This window comes from Puma concolor, chromosome B1 (assembly GCF_028749965.1).
Source record: "Puma concolor isolate L17-30 chromosome B1, mPumCon1.1.hap2, whole genome shotgun sequence".
Lineage (NCBI taxonomy): Eukaryota > Metazoa > Chordata > Mammalia > Carnivora > Felidae > Puma > Puma concolor.
In genome coordinates, this window is record NC_141670.1 from 62,240,231 (window position 1) to 62,260,741 (window position 20,511).

Sequence of the window (20,511 nt, forward strand, 5' to 3'; positions counted from 1 at the left end):
CTCTTCTTCTGCTGGGTTTAGGCTGCCTTTGCTGTTCTGCTTCTATTTCCTTTAGGTGTGCTGTTAGATTTTGTATTTGGGATTTTTCTTGTTTCTTGAGATAGGCCTGGATTGCAATGTATTTTCCTCTCAGGACTGCCTTCGCTGCATCCCAAAGCGTTTGGATTGTTGTATTTTCATTTTCGTTTGTTTCCATATATTTTTTAATTTCTTCTCGAATTGCCTGGTTGACCCACTCATTCGTTAGTAGGGTGTTCTTTAACCTCCATGCTTTTGGAGGTTTTCCAGACTTTTTTCTGTGGTTGATTTCAAGCTTCATAGCATTGTGGTCTGAAAGTATGCATGGTAGGATTTCAATTCTTGTAAACTTATGAAGGCCTGTTTTGTGACCCAGTATATGATCTATCTTGGAGAATGTTCCATGTGCACTCGAGAAGAAAGTATATTCTGTTGCTTTGGGATGCAGAGTTCTAAATATATCTGTCAAGTCCATCTGATCCAATGTCTCATTCAGGGCCCTTGTTTCTTTATTGACAGTGTGTCTAGATGATCTATCCATTTCTGTAAGTGGGGTGTTAAAGTCCCCTGCAATTACCACATTCTTCTCAATAAGGTTGCTTATGTTTATGAGTAATTGTTTTATATATTTGGGCGCTCCGGTATTCGGCGCATAGACATTTATAATTGTTAGCTCTTCCTGATGGATAGACCCTGTCACTATTATATAATGTCCTTCTTCATCTCTTGTTACAGCCTTTAATTTAAAGTCTAGTTTGTCTGATATAAGTATGGCTACTCCAGCTTTCTTTTGGCTTCCAGTCGCATGATAAATAGTTCTCCATCCCCTCACTCTCAATCTAAAGGTGTCCTCAGGTCTAAAATGAGTCTCTTGTAGACAGCAAATAGATGGGTCTTGTTTTTTTATCCATTCTGATACCCTATGTCTTTTGGTTGGCACATTTAATCCATATACATTCAGTGTTATTATAGAAAGGTATGGGTTTAGAGTCATTGTGATGTCTGTATGTTTTATGCTTGTAGTGATGTCTCTGGTACTTTGTCTCACAGGGTCCCCCTTAGGATCTCTTGGAGGGCTGGTTTAGTGGTGACAAATTCCTTCAGTTTTTGTTTGTTTGGGAAGACCTTTATCTCTCCTTCTATTCTAAATGACAGACTTGCTGGATAAAGGATTCTCGGCTGCATATTTTTTCTGTCTAGCACACTGAAAATCTCGTGCCAATTCTTTCTGGCCTGCCAAGTTTCAAAAGAGAGATCAGTCACGAGTCTTATAGGTCTCCCTTTATATGTGAGGGCACGTTTACCCCTTGCTGCTTTCAGAATTTTCTCTTTATCCTTGTCTTTTGCCAGTTTCACTATGATATGTCGTGCAGAAGATCGATTCAAGTTCCGTCTGAAGGGAGTTCTCTGTGCCTCTTGGATTTCAATGCCTTTTTCCTTCCCCAGTTCAGGGAAGTTCTCAGCTATTATTTCTTCAAGTACCCCTTCAGCACCTTTCCCTCTCTCTTCCTCCTCTGGGATACCAATTATGCGTAGATTATTTCTTTTTAGTGTATCACTTAGTTCTCTAATTTTCCCCTCATACTCCTGGATTTTTTTATCTCTCTTTTTCTCAGCTTCCTCTTTTTCCATAACTTTATCTTCTAGTTCACCTATTCTCTCCTCTGCCTCTTCAATCCGAGCCGTGGTGGTTTCCATTTTGTTATGCATTTCGTTTAAAGCCTTTTTCAGCTCCTCGTGACTGTTCCTTAGTCCCTTGATCTCTGTAGCAAGAGATTCTCTGCTGTCAGCTATACTGTTTTCAAGCCCAGCGATTAATTTTATGACTATTAACCTAAATTCACTTTCTGTTATATTATTTAAATCCTTTTTGATCAGCTCATTAGCTGTTGTTATTTCCTGGAGATTCTTCTGAGGGGAATTCTTCCGCTTGGTCATTTTGGATAGTCCCTGGCGTGGTGAGGACCTGCAGGGCACTTCCCCTGTGCTGTGGTGTATAACTGGAGTTGGTGGGCGGAGCCGCAGTCAGACCTGATGTCTGCCCCCAGCCCACCGCTGGGGCCACAGTCAGACTGGTGCGTGCCTTCTCTTCCCCTCTCCTAGGGGCGGGATTCACTGTGGGGTGGGGTGGTCTGTCTGGGCTACTTGCACACTGCCAGGCTTGTGATGCTGGGGATCTGGCGTCTTAGCTGGGGTGGGTAGGCAAGGTGCACAGGGGCAGGAGGGGCAGGCTTAGCTTGTTTCTCCTTAGGTGATCCACTTCAGGAGGGGCCCTGTGGCAGCAGGAGGGAGTCAGATCCGCTGCTGGAGGTTTGGCTCCGCAGAAGCGCAGAGTTGGGTGTTTGCGCGGAGCGAGCAAGTTCCCTGGCAGGAACTGGTTCTCTTTGGGATTTTGCCTGGGGGATGGGCGGGGAAGATGGCGCTGGCGAGCGCCTTTGTTCCCCACCAAACTGAGCTCTGTCGTCAGGGGGCTCAGCAGCTCTCCTTCCCTTTGTCCTCCAGCCTTCCCGCTTTCTGAGCAGAGCTGTTAGCTTATGACCTCCCAGACGCTAAGTCGCGCTTGCTGTCGGAACACAGTCCGTCAGGCCCCTCCGCTTTTTGCAAGCCAGACTCGGGTCTCTGCTTGGCCGGGGAGCCGCCCCTCCGCCCCGGCTCCCTCCCACCAGTCCGTGGAGCGCGCACCGCCTCGCCGCCCTTCCTACCCTCTTCCGTGGGCCTCTCGTCTGCGCTTGGCTCCGGCGACTCCGTTCTGCTAATCCTCTGGTGGTTTTCTGGGTTATTTAGGCAGGTGTAGGTGGAATCTAATTGATCAGCAGGACGCGCGGTGAGCCCAGCGTCCTCCTACGCCGCCATCTTCCCTCTCTCTCAAAAAATATTTAACATTTATTTATTTTTGAGACAGAGAGAGACAGAGACAGAGCATGAATGGGGGAGGGTCAGAGAGAGGGAGACACAGAATCTGAAACAGGCTCCAGGCTCTGAGCTGTCAGCACAGAGCCCGATGCGGGGCTTGAACTCACGGACTGCGAGATCATGACCTGAGCTGAAGTCGGCCGCTTAACCGACTGAGCTACCCAGGTGCCCTATAATTTTATGCTTTTTTAACTTAATTGTTTGCACATACTACTCTTTCCACATTGATTTCACCCACATATATATTATTTTTAACACCACTAAAAATATGTATATCCCAAACCTCACATTAATTATAATATTGAGCTCTGTGTTACCTCTTTTTAGATAACTACCATAACATTTTATGAAAATATTAATATTCAAGAGAGGAGAACTTTGTAAAAACAGTTATTCAAGAGGGGTGCCTGGGTGGTTCAGTGGGTTACGTGTCCAACTTCGGCTCAGGTCATGATCATAGTCTGTGAGTTCGAGCCCCGCATCGGGCTCTGTGCCGACAGCTTAGAGCCTGGATCCTGCTTCAAATTCTGTGTGTCCCTCTCTCTCTGCTCCTCCCCGTCATGCTCTGTCTCTCTCTCCTTCAAAAAAAAAAAAAAAAACATTAAAATTATTCAAAAAACAACTTTAATAATGTCAAGGGATGTCAAAGTCCTTAAGTTCACCCAACAAGAGTGAATCCACTCGTAATTTTTACACAACTGCATATTATTTCCAAATTTGCAAGAAGATAATTTTAAGCAATATTCAGACTCTGAAAGTTAGTTTTGAATATTCCATTGTATCAAATCCCTATTATCATATTTCAAATGATAAATGTAGATTTCCCCTTAGTTATTTTTCTCTCTCATCTTGCATTGATAAGCTATCAGATTTGATCATATATGATGACTATTGGAGAGCATTTCATATATAGATCCTCTACACATACACATACATAATGTCCTCATTGCCAAACTTAGGGGTCATGTTGTAATTCAGACACAACATAGATGCAATTGTAATAGTGAAGAGAAAAATGAAGAATGTGGCATTCTTACTGAAATACTGAAAGTAGGCATATGACATGCTTTGTAAAATTCACTTTATGTACTTTCCGTTCATTTAGTATTCTGCTGTGTCATTTAGTGTTACCACCTAACAATTAAGATGTTCTAACATTCTAAAATGTGAAAAAAAGAAAAAGTTCATAATAATTTAAGTCTCTTTATGAGTAATTTTTAGATATGCAGTGTTACATTTATACTAATTTAAAAATTTTTTTTTTCAACGTTTATTTATTTTTGGGATAGAGAGAGACAGAGCATGAACGGGGGAGGGGCAGAGAGAGAGGGAGACACAGATCGGAAACAGGCTCCAGGCTCTGAGCCATCAGCCCAGAGCCTGACATGGGGCTCGAACTCACGGACCGCGAGATCGTGACCTGGCTGAAGTCGGACGCTTAACCGACTGCGCCACCCAGGCGCCCCATAATTTTAAAGTTAACTATAAAAAGATGGGACAGCATAGTAACTCATACATATACTAATGTTGCATAATTTCTTCAAAAACTTGGGATTTTTTGGATTGATTTTGACTGACTATACTTGATTCCAGTTCTCAAGGTCTTGATCAGTGGGAACCTGGGAGGAAGCTGGATATACTGGATTAGTGGGAAATGCCCATTTGCTTGTGGTTTTCACATTGAGAATGCACAGCTTCCGGAACAATAGTCTTGGTGATGACTAGATTAAAAATGGGACAAGCAGCAGCCGGAGGGCACAGTGACCGGCCTGTGTACTTTCTCCTGAGTTCTGTAATAGAGAGAGAATCTGGGTGAACCAAGCAGGGAGACCGGGGTATAGTATCTACTTCAGCCATTCCCTTCGAAGAAACTGTCATGAGCAGCATGTCCCTGTAATCACTGAGCTCAACATCGCACCTGTGCCCTGTGTCTTATACTGTGTCAACACATGACTCTCAACGTTGCACCTGTGCCCTGTGTCCTATAATGTGTCAACACATGACTCGCCAGTGTATGCAAAGCACAAGGGAACATACAAAGAAATTAAAAACACTGACTTTACTCTTGGTTGAAATTCGACTGTAGTTCTCTTTCTCCCAGAAGTGGGATAAAGATGGCCTCAGCATTTATTTTTGTCCAGATGGAGGAGTAGACAAAAGAAAACCCCAAAGCATCATTTACCTGAACTAAAAATCAGTTTGCCTTGATGGAAAGCCTAAGGTCATAAAACTTATAGAGGGAAATATAAGAATAAATATATCTAACCTTTGGTTAGCAGACATTTCTTAGATATGACACATAAAAGGAACAAATGATAAATCAAACCATCTATATAGATAGATAGATAGATAGATAGATAGAGATCTATATAGATCTATCTATATATATAGTTTTAAAAAAAATTCTGCTTTAAAATGAAAAGACAAGACACACACTGAGAGAAAATATTGCCAAATACATACCTAATAAAGGTCTTGAATCCAAAAAATATATATAAATAATACTAATCTCAATAATTGTCAAACAATTTACCTGAAAAGTGGGTAAAGATCTGTACACTTGCACAAAGCAGATTTGTGATGTAAATTAACATATGAAAATATTGACATCAGTCAGTATTAGGGAAATGCTGAATTCAATCACAGTGAGATGCCTCTTATACGTTTATTAGAGTGGTAATAAATAAATAAATAACATTACCATGAAGTGCTGGTGCATATGAAAGCAGTTGAATCTCTAATAACTGGCTAATAGGAACTCAAAATGGGACAGATTCTTTGAAAAACAGTTTTATAAAATGAAACATTACTTACCATATAACCCAGAAATCTCATTTCAGGATATTTATCTTAAAGAAATTTAGGATATTGAAGATATCCTAGATTGAAGAAAAATCTAAGATATTTATCTTAGAGAAATTATAACATATGATTACATAAAACATATATGTGGATATTTATAACAACTGTATAATTACAAAACTGGTGACTACCTAAATGCCCTTCAAGTGGTGAATGGTTAAACAAATTATTGTATATCCATATAGTGAATGGGATACACATTGTTGGTGGGCTAAATTAATCCCAGAATAAAACTCTGTTCTGTGCCTGCCATACAAAGCTTACAAGCTATCCTTAAAAGAATCAAGTTGATGCACAGGTTATTTAATTTCATGCTGGAACAAAATATAACACTGTAGAGAAATATTACAAAATCCACCAACCAATAATTTAAAATCATAATGTTCAGGGGCGCCTGGGTGGCACAGTCGGTTAAGCGTCCGACTTCAGCCAGGTCACGATCTCGCGGTCCGTGAGTTCGAGCCCCGCGTCGGGCTCTGGGCTGATGGCTCAGAGCCTGGAGCCTGTTTCCGATACTGTGTCTCCCTCTCTCTCTGCCCCTCCCCTGTTCATGCTCTGTCTCTCTCTGTCCCAAAAATAAATAAACGTTGAAAAAAAAATAAATAAAATCATAATGTTCAGATCCAATTAAAATTTATCAAGGATGCCAAGAAGTGCAAAAATATGGTCCATAATATGGAGAAATCATAATATTGAAAATATACTCAGAAATTACAATGATGATGAGATTAATATATAAAGATTATAAAATAACCATAAACATTATTGATATGCACAGTAGTATAAAGGTAAATAGGAACATCAATTACAAAAAAGGATATGTGAATAAAACACCCAAATAGGATGTCTAAAGATGAAACACACAATAAATGAAACGAAAACATGCTGAGTGAGAATACAAAGACATTGAAATGAGCAGCAGGGAGGGAAAAATGAACCTGAAGGTATATGATAGAAACTATCTAAATTAAAGCACATTGAAGAAAACAGAAACTGAAAAAAAAAATTCTGTATCTTAGTGAACCATGGGACAATGTAGAGGGGATTAATATATGAGTAACTGAAGTCTCAAAAGAATACTAAAAGTGTAGAACCTCAGAAAATTATATGAATAAATAATGGTTAAAAACTTTCTGGATTTTACTAATATAATAAACCCACACATGCAAGAAATACCGTAAACATTAAGCAACAGAAACAAAGAAAACCAAACCAACGTGTACCATAAGAAGGGGCGCCTGGGTGGCTCAGTTGGTTGGGTGTCCAACTTCGGCTCAGGTCATGATCTCACAGTCTGTGGGTTTGAGCCCCAAGTCGGGCTCTGTGCTGACAGCTCGGAGCCTGGAGCCTGCTTCAGATTCTGTGTCTCCTCTCTTTGCCCCTCCCCTGCTCATGTTCTGTCTCTTTCTGTCTCAAAAATAAATAAAAACATTAAAAAAATTAAAAACAATCAATGTGTACCATAAGTAAATTGCTAAAAGGCAGTATTGAAAAGCAAATATTAAAAGCAACCAGAGGTGGGGGGAAAAAAGAAAGGAAAAAATTTGTTCAGAGGAGCAAAGCTCAGCATGTCAGCTAGCTTCCCCTCAACACTACTCACAATACAGTGGAACATTTTTAAGGTGTTAAAAGAAAGAAAGTCTCTGACAAAAATGTTTCTTCAAAAATTAAGCCAAAAAAAAAAAAAAAGCCAGAAAAAGAAAAAAAAAAAAAAAAAACCTTTTCAATAATCAAAAGCTGAGAAATTTCAAGAAATATTAAATGAGTTTATTGACACAAAAGGTAATTATACAACACAGAAATTTGAATCTATATTTAGGAATGTAGAAAGCCAGAAATGCTTAACATGGGGGGAAATATGTTTGACAAAATAAGAAATCTGTATTTGGTCTCTGCCCCTGGTTCCTGACACGGAACTTCTAAACTCTTGTAACTTCCTGAGTAATGAGGATATTAGGAGCATCTTACATAGAGCACCTAAATCCCTTGGAATATCCCGGGTGATATGAACATCTTTTGTTCTAATGAGGTGACTCTCGGCGGGCTCCTGGATAGCTTCAGGATGATGGCTGGTTACTATAAAGACCAAACTGTAATTAGAAGTCTGGCACTGTCAGCCCCACCCTCCATCCTCTGGAGAGGGGAGAGAGGCTGACTATTGAGTTAATAATCCATCATGCCTACTAGATGAAGCTTCTGTAAAAATCCCTAAGCTAAGGGGTTCAGGTTCAGAGGGTTGCTGAATTGGTGAATGCATCCATGTGCTGACAGAGTGGTCCACCCCAACTCCATAGGAACAGAAGTTCCTGCATTTGGGACCCTTCCATATCTCACCCTATGTATCTCTTCATCTGGGCATTTATTTCTATTCTTTATAATTTCCTTTACAATAAACTGACAAACATAAACTGTTTCCCTAAGATCTGTGAGTTGTCATAACGAATTATGGAACCTGAGGAAGGGGTCATGGGAACCCACTAATCTGTACTCAAGTTGAAAGAAGTGTGAATAGCTGGGAACCCACTACATGATATTGGTATCTGAAGTAAGGGTGCATTCTGTGGGACTGAGCCCTTAACCTGCTGGATCTGTACTAACTGAGTGGATAATGTCAGAATTGAATTAAATTGTAGGACACCTAGTTGGTGTCCACAGAGTATTAGAGAATTGCCTTGTGTGGAAAACCCATATTTGGTATCAGAAGTGTTTACACAGGGAAAAAAAATTCCTTTAATATAAAGGATTTTTTTTCACATTTTTTAATCACTTGGAAAACCTAATACATTGTTCAGAGCAAACATCATAACAATGTACTGTGAAATTTGCAACATATATAGAATTAAAATGGGTAACACTCATAGCAAAATAATGTGAGAAAAGGTAAAGGATTTAAGTATACCCTGGCAAATTTCTTACCACATATGTGAAGTGGTACAGTATTATTTGAAGGAAGATTGTGATTAAGCTAATGATGTATACTATAAAGCTGTGGACATCCTCAGCTGACAACCATCAAAAAGCAAATATATTTCATAAACTACATTAGTTTTCTATTATGAATGTAACAGATTACCACAAAAATTAGTAGCTTAAGCAACACAAATTCATTATTTTATAGCCCTGTAAGTCAGAGGTCCAACACAGGTCTCCTCACGTTAAATCAAGGTGTTTGAAGGGCTCTAGGAGAGGATCCATTTGTTTAATCAGTAGGGTTGTTGTCAAAATTTATTTTCTTGAAGTTATAGGAGTATTCCAGTCCTTGTTGGCTTTTCCCAGATGTAGACACTACCCACTTTGCTAGACTTATGGTCTCCTTCTTCCATGTTCAAAGCCATTTTTTCTCTGTCTCATTTCTATTAGCTATGAAAAGCTTATGGTTTCACTTTATGGTTTCATTCTAAAGGATTTATGTAATTATATCAGGTTTATCCAGATAATCCACAATTATCTCCCAATTTTAAAGTCAACTGATTAGCCAATTTAATTCCATCTGCAAACTTAAGTCCTTTTAGCAATGTAATATCACAGGGGTCTAGGGATTAGAATGTGGACATCTTTGAGGGGTTATTATTTTGCCTACCACATAAACTAATAGTGGAGATTAAATAAGAATATTAAAAATATTTAAAAAGCATATTTAATCAAAAAAGAAAAGAGAAACAGAAAGAACAATTAATAAAGAGGAAAAATAAAATAATACTAACATGAAGCTTTAAAAACAACCATATTGAAATAATATTAAATGTACGTGGTCTAAACCCTTTAATCAATAGGCAGAGATTTTCAGACTTGGACAAAATGTGAGACTCAATATTGTGCTCTCTCTAAGACACATTTAGTATAAAAGTATAAATTAGTTACAAGTATAATAATAGAAATTCTATTTATAAATTATAAAAAAGTTGAAATGACTATATTTATGTAAGACAAAATAGACTTCAGAAATTGGGCAAAAGCTGTAAGTTTTACTGTGACAGAAATCAGCTCTCTGTCTAAATCTAGCAATTTTTTTCATGTTACAATGATCTTGAAGCATATAGCAAGAATATTACATATATACATAGTACAAATAATGCATAGAATACATATATGTATAGTATTTGTACTATGTTATATATCGTGACTCTGTTATCCAAGAACTCACAAACTCGTAAAATAGTTTGTATTGTTCCAAAAGTTCAAGATAACTCAGAAAACAATTTTTCAATTTAATTTCATTTTATCTTTGTAGCATCAACTGAATTGAATTATATTGAAAGTATATATTTAATTTAGAATATTAAAATGATTTTGTCTACTCCTTTTCTGTTACTTATGATTCTGATTAACCTTATAACACAATTTTGTGTATAAATGTATTATTAAAATTATATAAACTCACTGTATTTTTTATCTTCAAGGTAACAGAGATCATGTTTGAAAAATCCCCACATTATCTGGATATGGGCATTAAAGTCTAGATATAGTAATATAACCATGCAAGGTAATGCCAGGGCACAGGCCAGTGACCTGAATACAAATCAGATACCTTGACATTTTTTATCTAAAACATTATTGCACATCACCAAATTGATCATTCAATAAACATGTACTATGTAAGAATTTCATTTCTTTGTAGCATAAAGAGTAAACTCTTGTGTTTAAAATTTATTAAATATCTGTACATGTTACATTTTCAGAAATGTTATATTATGTGAGTGTCTGTACTGTATAATAAGTTCACAAAATAGAGCTTCAAAAATTATTGAAAGGTTAGGGCTACTTTTGTTTCATTGTTGAAAAACTAAGAAGAAATAAGGTGTTGAAATTGACAAGGGTGTTTGCATGATACATCATAAAATCTGGGCAGAGATAATTTTAAAAATTATTTTGCAGATTTTTAACATAAAATGCAAACAAATGGTTACCAGAGGGGAGGTGTATGGGGGGATGGATGAAATAATTGAAAGGGATTAAGAGTACACTTATCATGATAAGCACTGAGTAACGTATAAAATTGTTGAATCACTATATTGTACATCTGAACTTAATTCAATACAGTATATTAATTATACTTGAATTAAAATTAGAAATATAAAAATTAAATTGAACTCAAAAATAAAGTAAAATTTATGTCTTAATCGTTGATGATTGGTCAAAGGGAACTCAAGCAATTGTGAAGATGTGATATGAACAATCCTCAAAAATCTCTCATATGGGCTATTCCAGTTACTCCCTACTGGCATCCCAATTTCCACACTTGCTCCCATATAATTCACATGGCAGAAAGTGTTTCCTTTTAAAACAAAATTCAGATGGTGTCACACTCTCTTCTAACATTTCAGTCATTCTTTATTGTACTAAAAAGACAGGCCAGAGTATGTGCACTAGAATTGAATGCTCTGTTATCTCACTGCTGATTCTTCACTGCCTGTCGCTAAATAGCATTCATGAGATGATGAATCTCTAACAGCTGGCCTTCTCTTCACTTTTTCTGGACAATTTCTTATATCTCACCTACCCCTGCATCCCAAACACTGAGAGAGAGCCTTCAGTCTTTGGTTAAATCCCAGATAGTCTGCCTTTTATCTGCACAGATGTTATACCCACTGTCTTTCCCCAGTACTCTTTCCCCAGTTTGACCAGGACTAGTCACAAAGTAGATAAGCAGATATTCACCTGGAAATCAGATGTTTAGCTCTCCTTCTTGCAGACACTTGTGGACTTTACTAGGGCTCTCAATGAGACCTTCATGCTAGGCATTAGGAAACTAGCCGGTTGAGTCCTCTATTCTCAATAAGTAGGTGAAGGGAGAGGATAATGTCTCTTTACTAACTCTTACTGTTCACCAAAGGGTAATAGCTCTTCTGTATTCTTTCCATATCTTTTATTCATAAAAGCAGAATTGCACCATTGGGTTTCTCCATTGTACTAGAAGATGAGATGAGAGAGAGGGTGTGGCTCAAAGGCATACCAGAAATCTCACACCAAGAACTTCATTCCTTTGAATACTTTTGCAGTGGTTAGTATATTATGCTGTGGGTTCCTTTCTTCATGTGATCACTGAGCATTTGACAATTTCTGGCAGTAAGGAACAGTTCCAACCAATATCTCAAGCCATGCTGTTTTAAAAATAAGCTCCAAGAGAATAATGGCCTTATCTATATTTTCAACCCTGTATTTGCAGAACCAAGGTTAAGACCGAAAAGTAAATAGGAAATGAGAAACTCATGAATGCTTGTAGTTTGTTTGTTTGAGTGGGAGAATTCTGTTTTTATTCTACAAACAATTTTACAAAGAAAAATACAAATAATAAAAAAATTACTGGATTTTTTTCTCTATGCTTTTATGAAAGAGTCACAAATACCTCTTTTACCTTTGGAAACCCATGGATAGAAAGCATGGTGATTCATGGACAGAAAGCACAATATGTTCTGATACATGAATAGAATAAATTCCAAAAAGGTGTTTAAAATGAGAATTTCTTAAGTCCCAAATCTCCCAATCAGGACTTATTTAATGTAATACTATTTATCCTAAAAATGCTAAATAGGATTTAAAAACTAAATCCTAAATGTGTATGTCTTTATTTTCAATTACCTGTACACCCTGGAGTATAAAAATTAAATAAAAGGTACATATTAAAATAGATTATGTACAACTAGAACATAAAATTAACTGCAGCAGAGAGAGAATTTCATTCATAAATGGTTAAACTACTCTTCAATCCCTGCTATTGAAGGTTAAACCCTTTGGATATCCAGCTTTCCGAAAGTCTCCACAAGTCCAAGTGCATCCTCTTTTTCATGCCAGTTAACTGAGTTATTATTTTGCTTTCATTTATAATGAGTGGAAAAGAGCAAATAAAAAAGAAACTGCGTTACCAAAATATATGTTAAAGATCATTTAAGCCTGAGAAAGAATAATTGAAAGTAAATTTTTAAATTATGCTTCAAAACACTGACATTGTATCTGATGCTATTTAGGACATGGAGTGTTAGCAGGGCCTGAAGTTTATCCAGAGAAACCCAAATTTTGATAGATTGCACCTTGGATGCAAACCCATTTCCATTATTTCTCTATACCTGTGTCCATCCAGCGCCCCCCGCCATCTCCCATTTCAGCATATTTGCAATTGTAAAAATTGCCTTAAGAGAACCAAAAGACAGAGTACCTGTATAAATCACATGATGGTTATTTTTTCTCTGGACATGTATTACTTACAAAATCGCCATGGTTCCACAAAGATACGGAGCATTAATGAAATTCTTCCTTATTATGTGTTAAAATTTTACTTTTGTAAAATTTCTTTGAATGGGAATGAATTTTATTTCTTTATTAATAGGACATTATTATTGAATAATACATTCATAATGACAACCTATTTATTAAGAAACAGTTTGAACGAAGAATGGTAAATATATCTAACATAATTAGAAAAATAAGTGCCATTGAATAATGCCTAATCGTACTAGATGCTTTATATTCTTGTTAATTAATTCTCACAACTGTCCCGAAAGGTAGGTATTACTATCCCCATTTTACTTTGAAATTAATTACCCAAGATGAATTTAAAGCCTTAACGTCTGACTGTTGAGTGGGTGCTCTAACAGGAACCAACTATTATTTTCCTTTATTTTGCTTGCTGCCGATGGTGACTTTGATTTCGCTAATCATTTTCTGCCTTTGCCTTTAGGATTTGATACCAGTATTTTGCCGATCTGCAAGGATTCGCTTGGCTGGATGTTTAATAGACTTGATACAAACTATGACCTGCTACTGGATCAGTCAGAGCTCGGAAGCATTTACCTTGATAAGAATGAACAGTGTACCAAGGCGTTCTTCAATTCTTGTGACACATACAAGGACAGTTTGATATCGAACAATGAATGGTGCTACTGCTTCCAGAGACAGCAAGGTAAAAGATGAGACACATACTGATGCAGATAGTTGACCTGCATGTCAAATTTTATCTATTTCTTCATGATTAAAAAAAAAAAGTACATCTTATCCCATTCATTTTAGTAGATATTTTTCTCATTAGAGTGCTTAATAAAAGAGCAAATAAGCAGCATGTTAAACAATATAACTCGGCTAGGGATACAAAACATGCTAAACAAGATGAAAAATAGTAATTAGTATTTTATATTAATGCACTTCATTATAGTTTCCCTTATGAACCACCAAGAAGCACAGAGAGATAGGAGAACATAGATATTAAAAGCAATCATTAAAATTAATTTGCTATCTGCTTTGCCCACGGTGTAAAATAAATGGGTTTTTTATCACTATACGGTGGAGTTTTAATGTTCTATTTTGTGATCTTATTAAATGTGCCGAATGAACCACTGCATTCACCATAAAGTTATTTTTTACTCGTTTGATTTTAAAATGTCTTGGCCTTTCAAACTTTTAAAACTAACTTAGCTTCGTACAAATTCACTAGCAAAGAAAGTGTCTCTTGATTCTCTGGAAGAGGCGAGTTACCTGGGAGAGCTGGTATGATGCTAGTTCCTTAGGCATCCTTCTTTACTGGGAAATGCAATGTAACAGTGAAACCATACTTAGATAATCAATCTAATGGCAATTGAAATTAAGTAGGTAACAAAAAAAGATCCAAAACCTCACTTTATGATAAAGTTTGGGGAAACTAAGGAAACAGTGGTGTGTGTAATTTTGAGGCTAATTTTATTTTTATTATTTTATTTTATTTTATTTTATTTTATTTAAATCCAAGTTAGTTTATATATGGTGTAATAATGGAGTAATTCAGAAGTAGAATTTAGTGATTCATCACTTACCTAGAACACCCAGTGTTCATCTCAATAAGTGCCCTCCTCAGTACCCATCACCCATTTAACCCATCCCCCTACTCAACACCCCTCCAGCAACCCTCAATTTGTTCTCTGTATTTAAGAGTCTCTTACGGTTTGCCTCCCTCTCTGTTTTTTTCTTATTTTTCCATCCTTTCTCCTATGTTCATCTGTTTTGTTTTTTAAATTCCACATATGAGTGAAATCGTTTGATAATTGTCCTTCTCTGACTGATTTATTTCACTTAGCGTAATACATTCTAGATCCATCCACGTTTCAGATGTCAAGATTTTATTCTTTTTGATACCTGAGTAATATTCCATTGTATACATTTACCACATCATCTTTCTCCATTCATCAGTTGATGGACATTTGGGCTCTTTCCATATTTTGGCTAATGTTGGTAGTGCTACTACAAACATTGGGGTGCACATGCACCTTTGGATCAGCATTTTTGTATCCTTTGGATAAATACCTAGTAGTGTAATTACTGGAACATGGGATAGCTCCATTTTTATTTTTTTGAGGAACCTCCGTTCTGTTTTCCAGAGTGGCTGCACCAGTTTGCATTCCCACTGACAGTGCAAAAGTGTTCTCTCCACATCGTCGCCAACATCTGTGGTTTCCTGAGTTGTGAATTTTAGGCATTCTGACTGGTTGATCCTAATTTTAAAAAACAAACAGGGAATTAGTCTAATGTGATACACCTGCTATTGTCACCTTATTTTAATTCTTGACAGCTAAGAGAATGTACAATCTACTTAAAGGTGTATTAATTTTACTCAGCTTTTCATATGAAACACTAATACCTTATGTAGTGACTTCTACTTCCTCAAATACTTTTTAATGTATTAGTAATAGTTTAGTAATTAGGAATGAAATGATTACCCACAAATTGATTAGTAGTGAGTCAACAGCAGGAATTTTAGAGTAGTTTAACTATTTATAAATCACTTTAAACAAAACAGATTTTCTTTATTAAAATATTCTAAACCTTACACCCACACACATGTACTCTGTTGATTTTATTACTGTATTTCTGCTTTCTAGGTAATTGCACACTTCTAAAAAGCTACATGATAGTTTTAATGACTAGTATACATTTAAAGCATTTAAAGAATAGAAAAATCAATGCTGGTAATCCACCATAAAAAGAGATCTGGTCTTTTCTATGATCTTATTTTAGTTAAAATTTTTAGTGTTATGATAGCATGTTTGCGAAAAAATATTATGAAAAACTCAATGTTTCTTCTATAGAAATAAATAGTTTTATATTAAAACATTTGTGGATTTTGCAGTAATATTTGTAGAACTGAAAGGTTCCCAAAGAAAAATTTTGCTTTAAATGCTTTTCATCTATTAAGCAGTATTCAGCCAAAGTGTTAAAATCTTTATAGTCACATGAAGATTTTCTCTGAGATTATTTAATACACGGTAGATATAATTTAATAAATGGTACCTGAGTGGATGAAAGGATTTATACATCTTCCCCAAAGCTTAGGAGAGTTGGCTAATTATTTTTATTACCTTAATATGCTAGAAAATGTTAGAAAAAGCTCTATCAGGGTAACTGACACTAAGAATAACAATAAGAATTAGTTTATTAAGTAGTCTAATGAAAAAGAATAACCATTTATTTAAAAGCATGCTTTCAGGGGCGCCTGGGTGGCGCAGTCGGTTAAGCGTCCGACTTCAGCCAGGTCACGATCTCGGGGTCCGGGAGTTCGAGCCCCGCGTCGGGCTCTGGGCTGATGGCTCAGAGCCTGGAGCCTGTTTCCGATTCTGTGTCTCCCTCTCTCTCTGCCCCTCCCCCGTTCATGCTCTGTCTCTCTCTGTCCCAAAAATAAATAAACGTTGAAAAAAAAAAAAAATTTTAAAAGCATGCTTTCAAATGTTTCACCTTATAAAAGAATGTATTTTTCCTCACTATTCAATAAAACAAAAATTATTATTTACTGTAATTAAAGTAATATGTAATATATTTGGCTATATATTAGAGTAATATATAAAATATATAATATATAAATAAGAATTATATATATATATATATATATATATATATATATATATATATATATATATGTAGTATACCCATGTTAAAGACCAGACAGAATTGCCTTACAAATAATAGGAGAAATACTTCAGAATTAAATATGTGTAGATGAACAGCTGAATCTTGTACAGTGTACTCGTGAAATCTTAAATTGCTCCCTTATACAAAGTTTGTGGGACTGGTACTCGTGTTTATTCAGTGAGGTCACTAATCGAGAGAATCAAACGTACATGGATTTTCAGGCAATGTCATAGCAAACATATACAAATATTATTTTTACTTTGCAATAACTAGTCCATAGTAATTAGAAAAAAATGCCTTCAATATGATATTGAAACTTCAGCTCAAAAATTTCCTCTGGCTTCTATTATATTTGGAAGGAGTAAAATTTTAAATGTCCATTCTATAAGCCCATGTTGCATAACTTGATACATTACTCAGTGTTCATCATAAGTGTACTCTTAATCCCCTTCACCTATTTTTCTCATCACCCCCTCCCTCCCCCAGCATTCCCCTACCCTCTGGTAACCATCAGTTTGTTGTCTATAGTTAAGAGTCTGTTTCTTGTATAGTCTCTCTCTCTGTCTTTGAAAAAAATCACTTTTTCTTCACATTGGATTTCCCAAGGAAAAAGACTTGTTTGGCTTATATATATTAAACTATAAAATGTATATTGGGGTGCCTGGTGGCTCATTCAATTAAGTGTCTGACTTTGGCTCAGGTCATGATCTCACAGTTCTGTGCTGACAGCTCAGAGCCTGGAACCTGCTTAGGATTCTGTGTCTCCCTCTCTCTCTGCCCCTCCCCTGCTCTCACTTGTGCTCTCTCCCTCTCTCTCTCAAAAATAATAAATAAACATTAAGAAATTAAATATATACATATATTAATCACTTTGTCTCATTTCCTCATTACACTTTGTTACTTACATGAAAATTTAATGACTGAATATTGTCAAATTCATATAATATTTTTAAATTATTTGAATTGATCAATACCCTGCATTTTCCTAAAATGTTGTAGTATGGGAAAGTAGGTACTAGTTCCTATTGGTTTTCTGCTTCAATAATTTAAGATGCCTTTTTTTATAGAAGGTTTTTAGAATATGAGCATAAAATACGTTGAACTATTTGAATATTATAAATTAGAAAATATATTTATTACATAAAATATATGTCATAATATATAATAATAATATAAGCCAAGCTATATTGTGTCCATTTAGAATTTTATATTTATCTGAAAATGTTCTCCTTTAAGTGGTTGAGTTCGAAAAGAAAGGCGATTCTTTATTTCTAAATTTGCTTAATTTTTAAAAGATGGCTTATCAGAAATTATTTTAAAATATGTCCTGTTTCCACACTGCATATATACTTGAAGTATCTGGATAAAACTAAAAAGACCAAAGCCTGTCAGCATTATTCAGTATCAAAACTTATAATAGTGTGTCTGATATAAGCTGAAAGAGCATTGACTTTTTTTAGAGATTACTTTTTTAATGCAAAGCTATTCCTCAATATCTTACAGCCTGTTTTAAATAAAGGGAAAACATAATCAGTTAATTGTTTTGACACCAGTCAAACAATATTGCTGAGTTGATTGACCGTTTAAAAGTAAACGATAAGAACCATTTTCCATCATATAAGTATTTCATATCATTCTCTGCGTTTTTCTATACAATTTGGTCTGTCTGCGAAAAATCAAGATAATCTAATACCAATAATTAGGAAAGCCTTTCTCTCTGTCTCTTCCCCCCTGCCTCTGTTTCTCCCTCCAAGTATGCATATAGATACACATACATTTATCTTATAGGTACGGACTCCATAAAAAAGAAATAATACATCATATGTGTCTTTTAAAGCCTTGTAAAGACCAGATGAGGTTTGATATCATAGAAATTATTCTTTTTTTTTTATTTAACTATAATCCTTGAAGTAACACTTTTAATGTCATTGCAGACCCACCTTGCCAGACGGAGCTCAGCAATATTCAGAAGCGGCAAGGGGTAAAGAAGCTCCTAGGTGAGTAATAGATCATTCTTCTGAAGCCTTTATTGCTTACATAAATAACCCCAGGGAAACAGCAACATAAAATCAATATTAATCCAACAAAGATAGACGACACTAAATTTCAGTAACAAAATTTATGAAGTTTTTGAAAGCCATTAAACTTACTTTTATTATCTTACCTATTGAAAGATATTATGTCTGTTTTATTACCCTAATATAATGTTCATTTTGAAAGTTATTAAGTGAAAAAAGAGATTTAAACAATGCTAAAGTTAAAGGATCAGCAGAAACTTTCATTCTAATTCTGTGGCTAACAATTCAAGAATAATGGTGCACACATGCATATAATAATCTAATACATATAAAATAATCTAATATATTTATATATTCTATCTATAATAATGTATAATATTTATATGATCTATATATATTCTAATATATAATCTAATATGCCTACAATAATCTAATATCTAATATATGATATATAATATGTAATATGTAATATATAATATATATGTAATAGTATCTATAATAATCTAACATGTATAAAGTAATATGAGAGAGAGATGGGTGAAAGCATGCCGTAGTACCTCAAAGAAACTTGAATAAACTTTCTAGTGTTTTTCATCACCACTTTTTACTAACTTACTTTTAGCAAGTAAATATATCTATTAGATAGATGATAGATAGATAGATAACAAAATTCACCGAAAGTCTTGAAACATTAGAGTGCTTGACTATCAAGAAATTACTAAACTATTATGTGTGATTATTTTGTTTATACGTCTAGACATAAAATTTTAAAATAAACTCTTTTGAATAATTTTAAAGAAATTTTACAAAGATTAGTACATAGTTTACATATGGCCTTTACTCGACCTCCCCCAGAGTTACCATCTTATTATGTACCAAATAACCATTGTCTGTTTGTCAATTCTAAGAAATTAACATTGCTATAATTCTATTAGTTAAAACTTAGACTTTATTTGGATTTTACCAGTTTTTCCACTGATGTCCTTTTTCTGTTTTAGGATCCAATGCAGAATACCACATATGCAATGTTTTTTGTTTTGTCTTTTCCATGTATATTAATGCTCTTGAGTATTTAATAGAACACAATTTTTAATATTTTTGAATATCATTGATTTATTATGTCACGCTATCTTCGTAATTATAATATTGCATGTTTAAATGAGTTTTTTATAAATTACTTGAAAATCCATACTTCAAAATGAAAAGGCTATTTTTTTTGTAATAAAGCACTTTTAGATATAAAGAATTACTAATGATAAGACTACAATGTGTTATGTTTCTTTTGGCTCTGTTAAAAAATGCATACCACACCACAGCTCAAAAATGAAATAATACAGTCATACATAGGTTTCTTTGTTTCCACAAAACAAAGTTTATCCATGTTCAATGGGAAAAGCCATTGAAATTCAACTGAAAAATATTTTAGACTTACCAAAATTCAGAATTTGATTATTCGCAGTTTAAAAAAAAATGAAAACATATTTAGTACCTTTTGAAGGAGTAACTTTTATTCTTTTTACATAATAAAAATAGAAATCATTATTAGAGAATGAATGCCCTAAATAGTTCTTTTTTTTGGAAGTATAACAGTACTTACCTGAAAAGTTATCAGTTGTTATATAGAGATAGTGCTCCATAGTGACATTAAAGATAAATTAATGGTTACACTAACTCTACATCGTAACACTTTCATGCCAAAGATGTCAAGTTATGATAGCTTTTTAAAAGATGGAGCTAAGAATGTGAAAAAAGTGTTCTAATTTTTGCTGGTCTTAAATCTACAGACGGTGTTTTCAAGTTTTCTATATTGGTAATAATCTGTCTACTTCACTGA

At 35.1% G+C, this 20,511-nt stretch overlaps 1 protein-coding gene across 2 annotated transcripts in view; it reads left to right on the forward strand.

The window, feature by feature from the left end:
• SPOCK3 (SPARC (osteonectin), cwcv and kazal like domains proteoglycan 3) overlaps positions 1 to 20,511 on the forward strand; it is a 495,328-nt gene that overhangs the window by 468,577 nt on the left and 6,240 nt on the right. For both annotated transcript variants that reach the window (XM_086703919.1, XM_025921544.2), the window contains exons 8-9: positions 13,469 to 13,690; positions 18,594 to 18,656. In XM_086703919.1, coding sequence (XP_086560045.1) covers positions 13,469 to 13,690; positions 18,594 to 18,656 — 285 coding nt within the window. The remainder of the gene's footprint in view (positions 1 to 13,468; positions 13,691 to 18,593; positions 18,657 to 20,511) is intronic.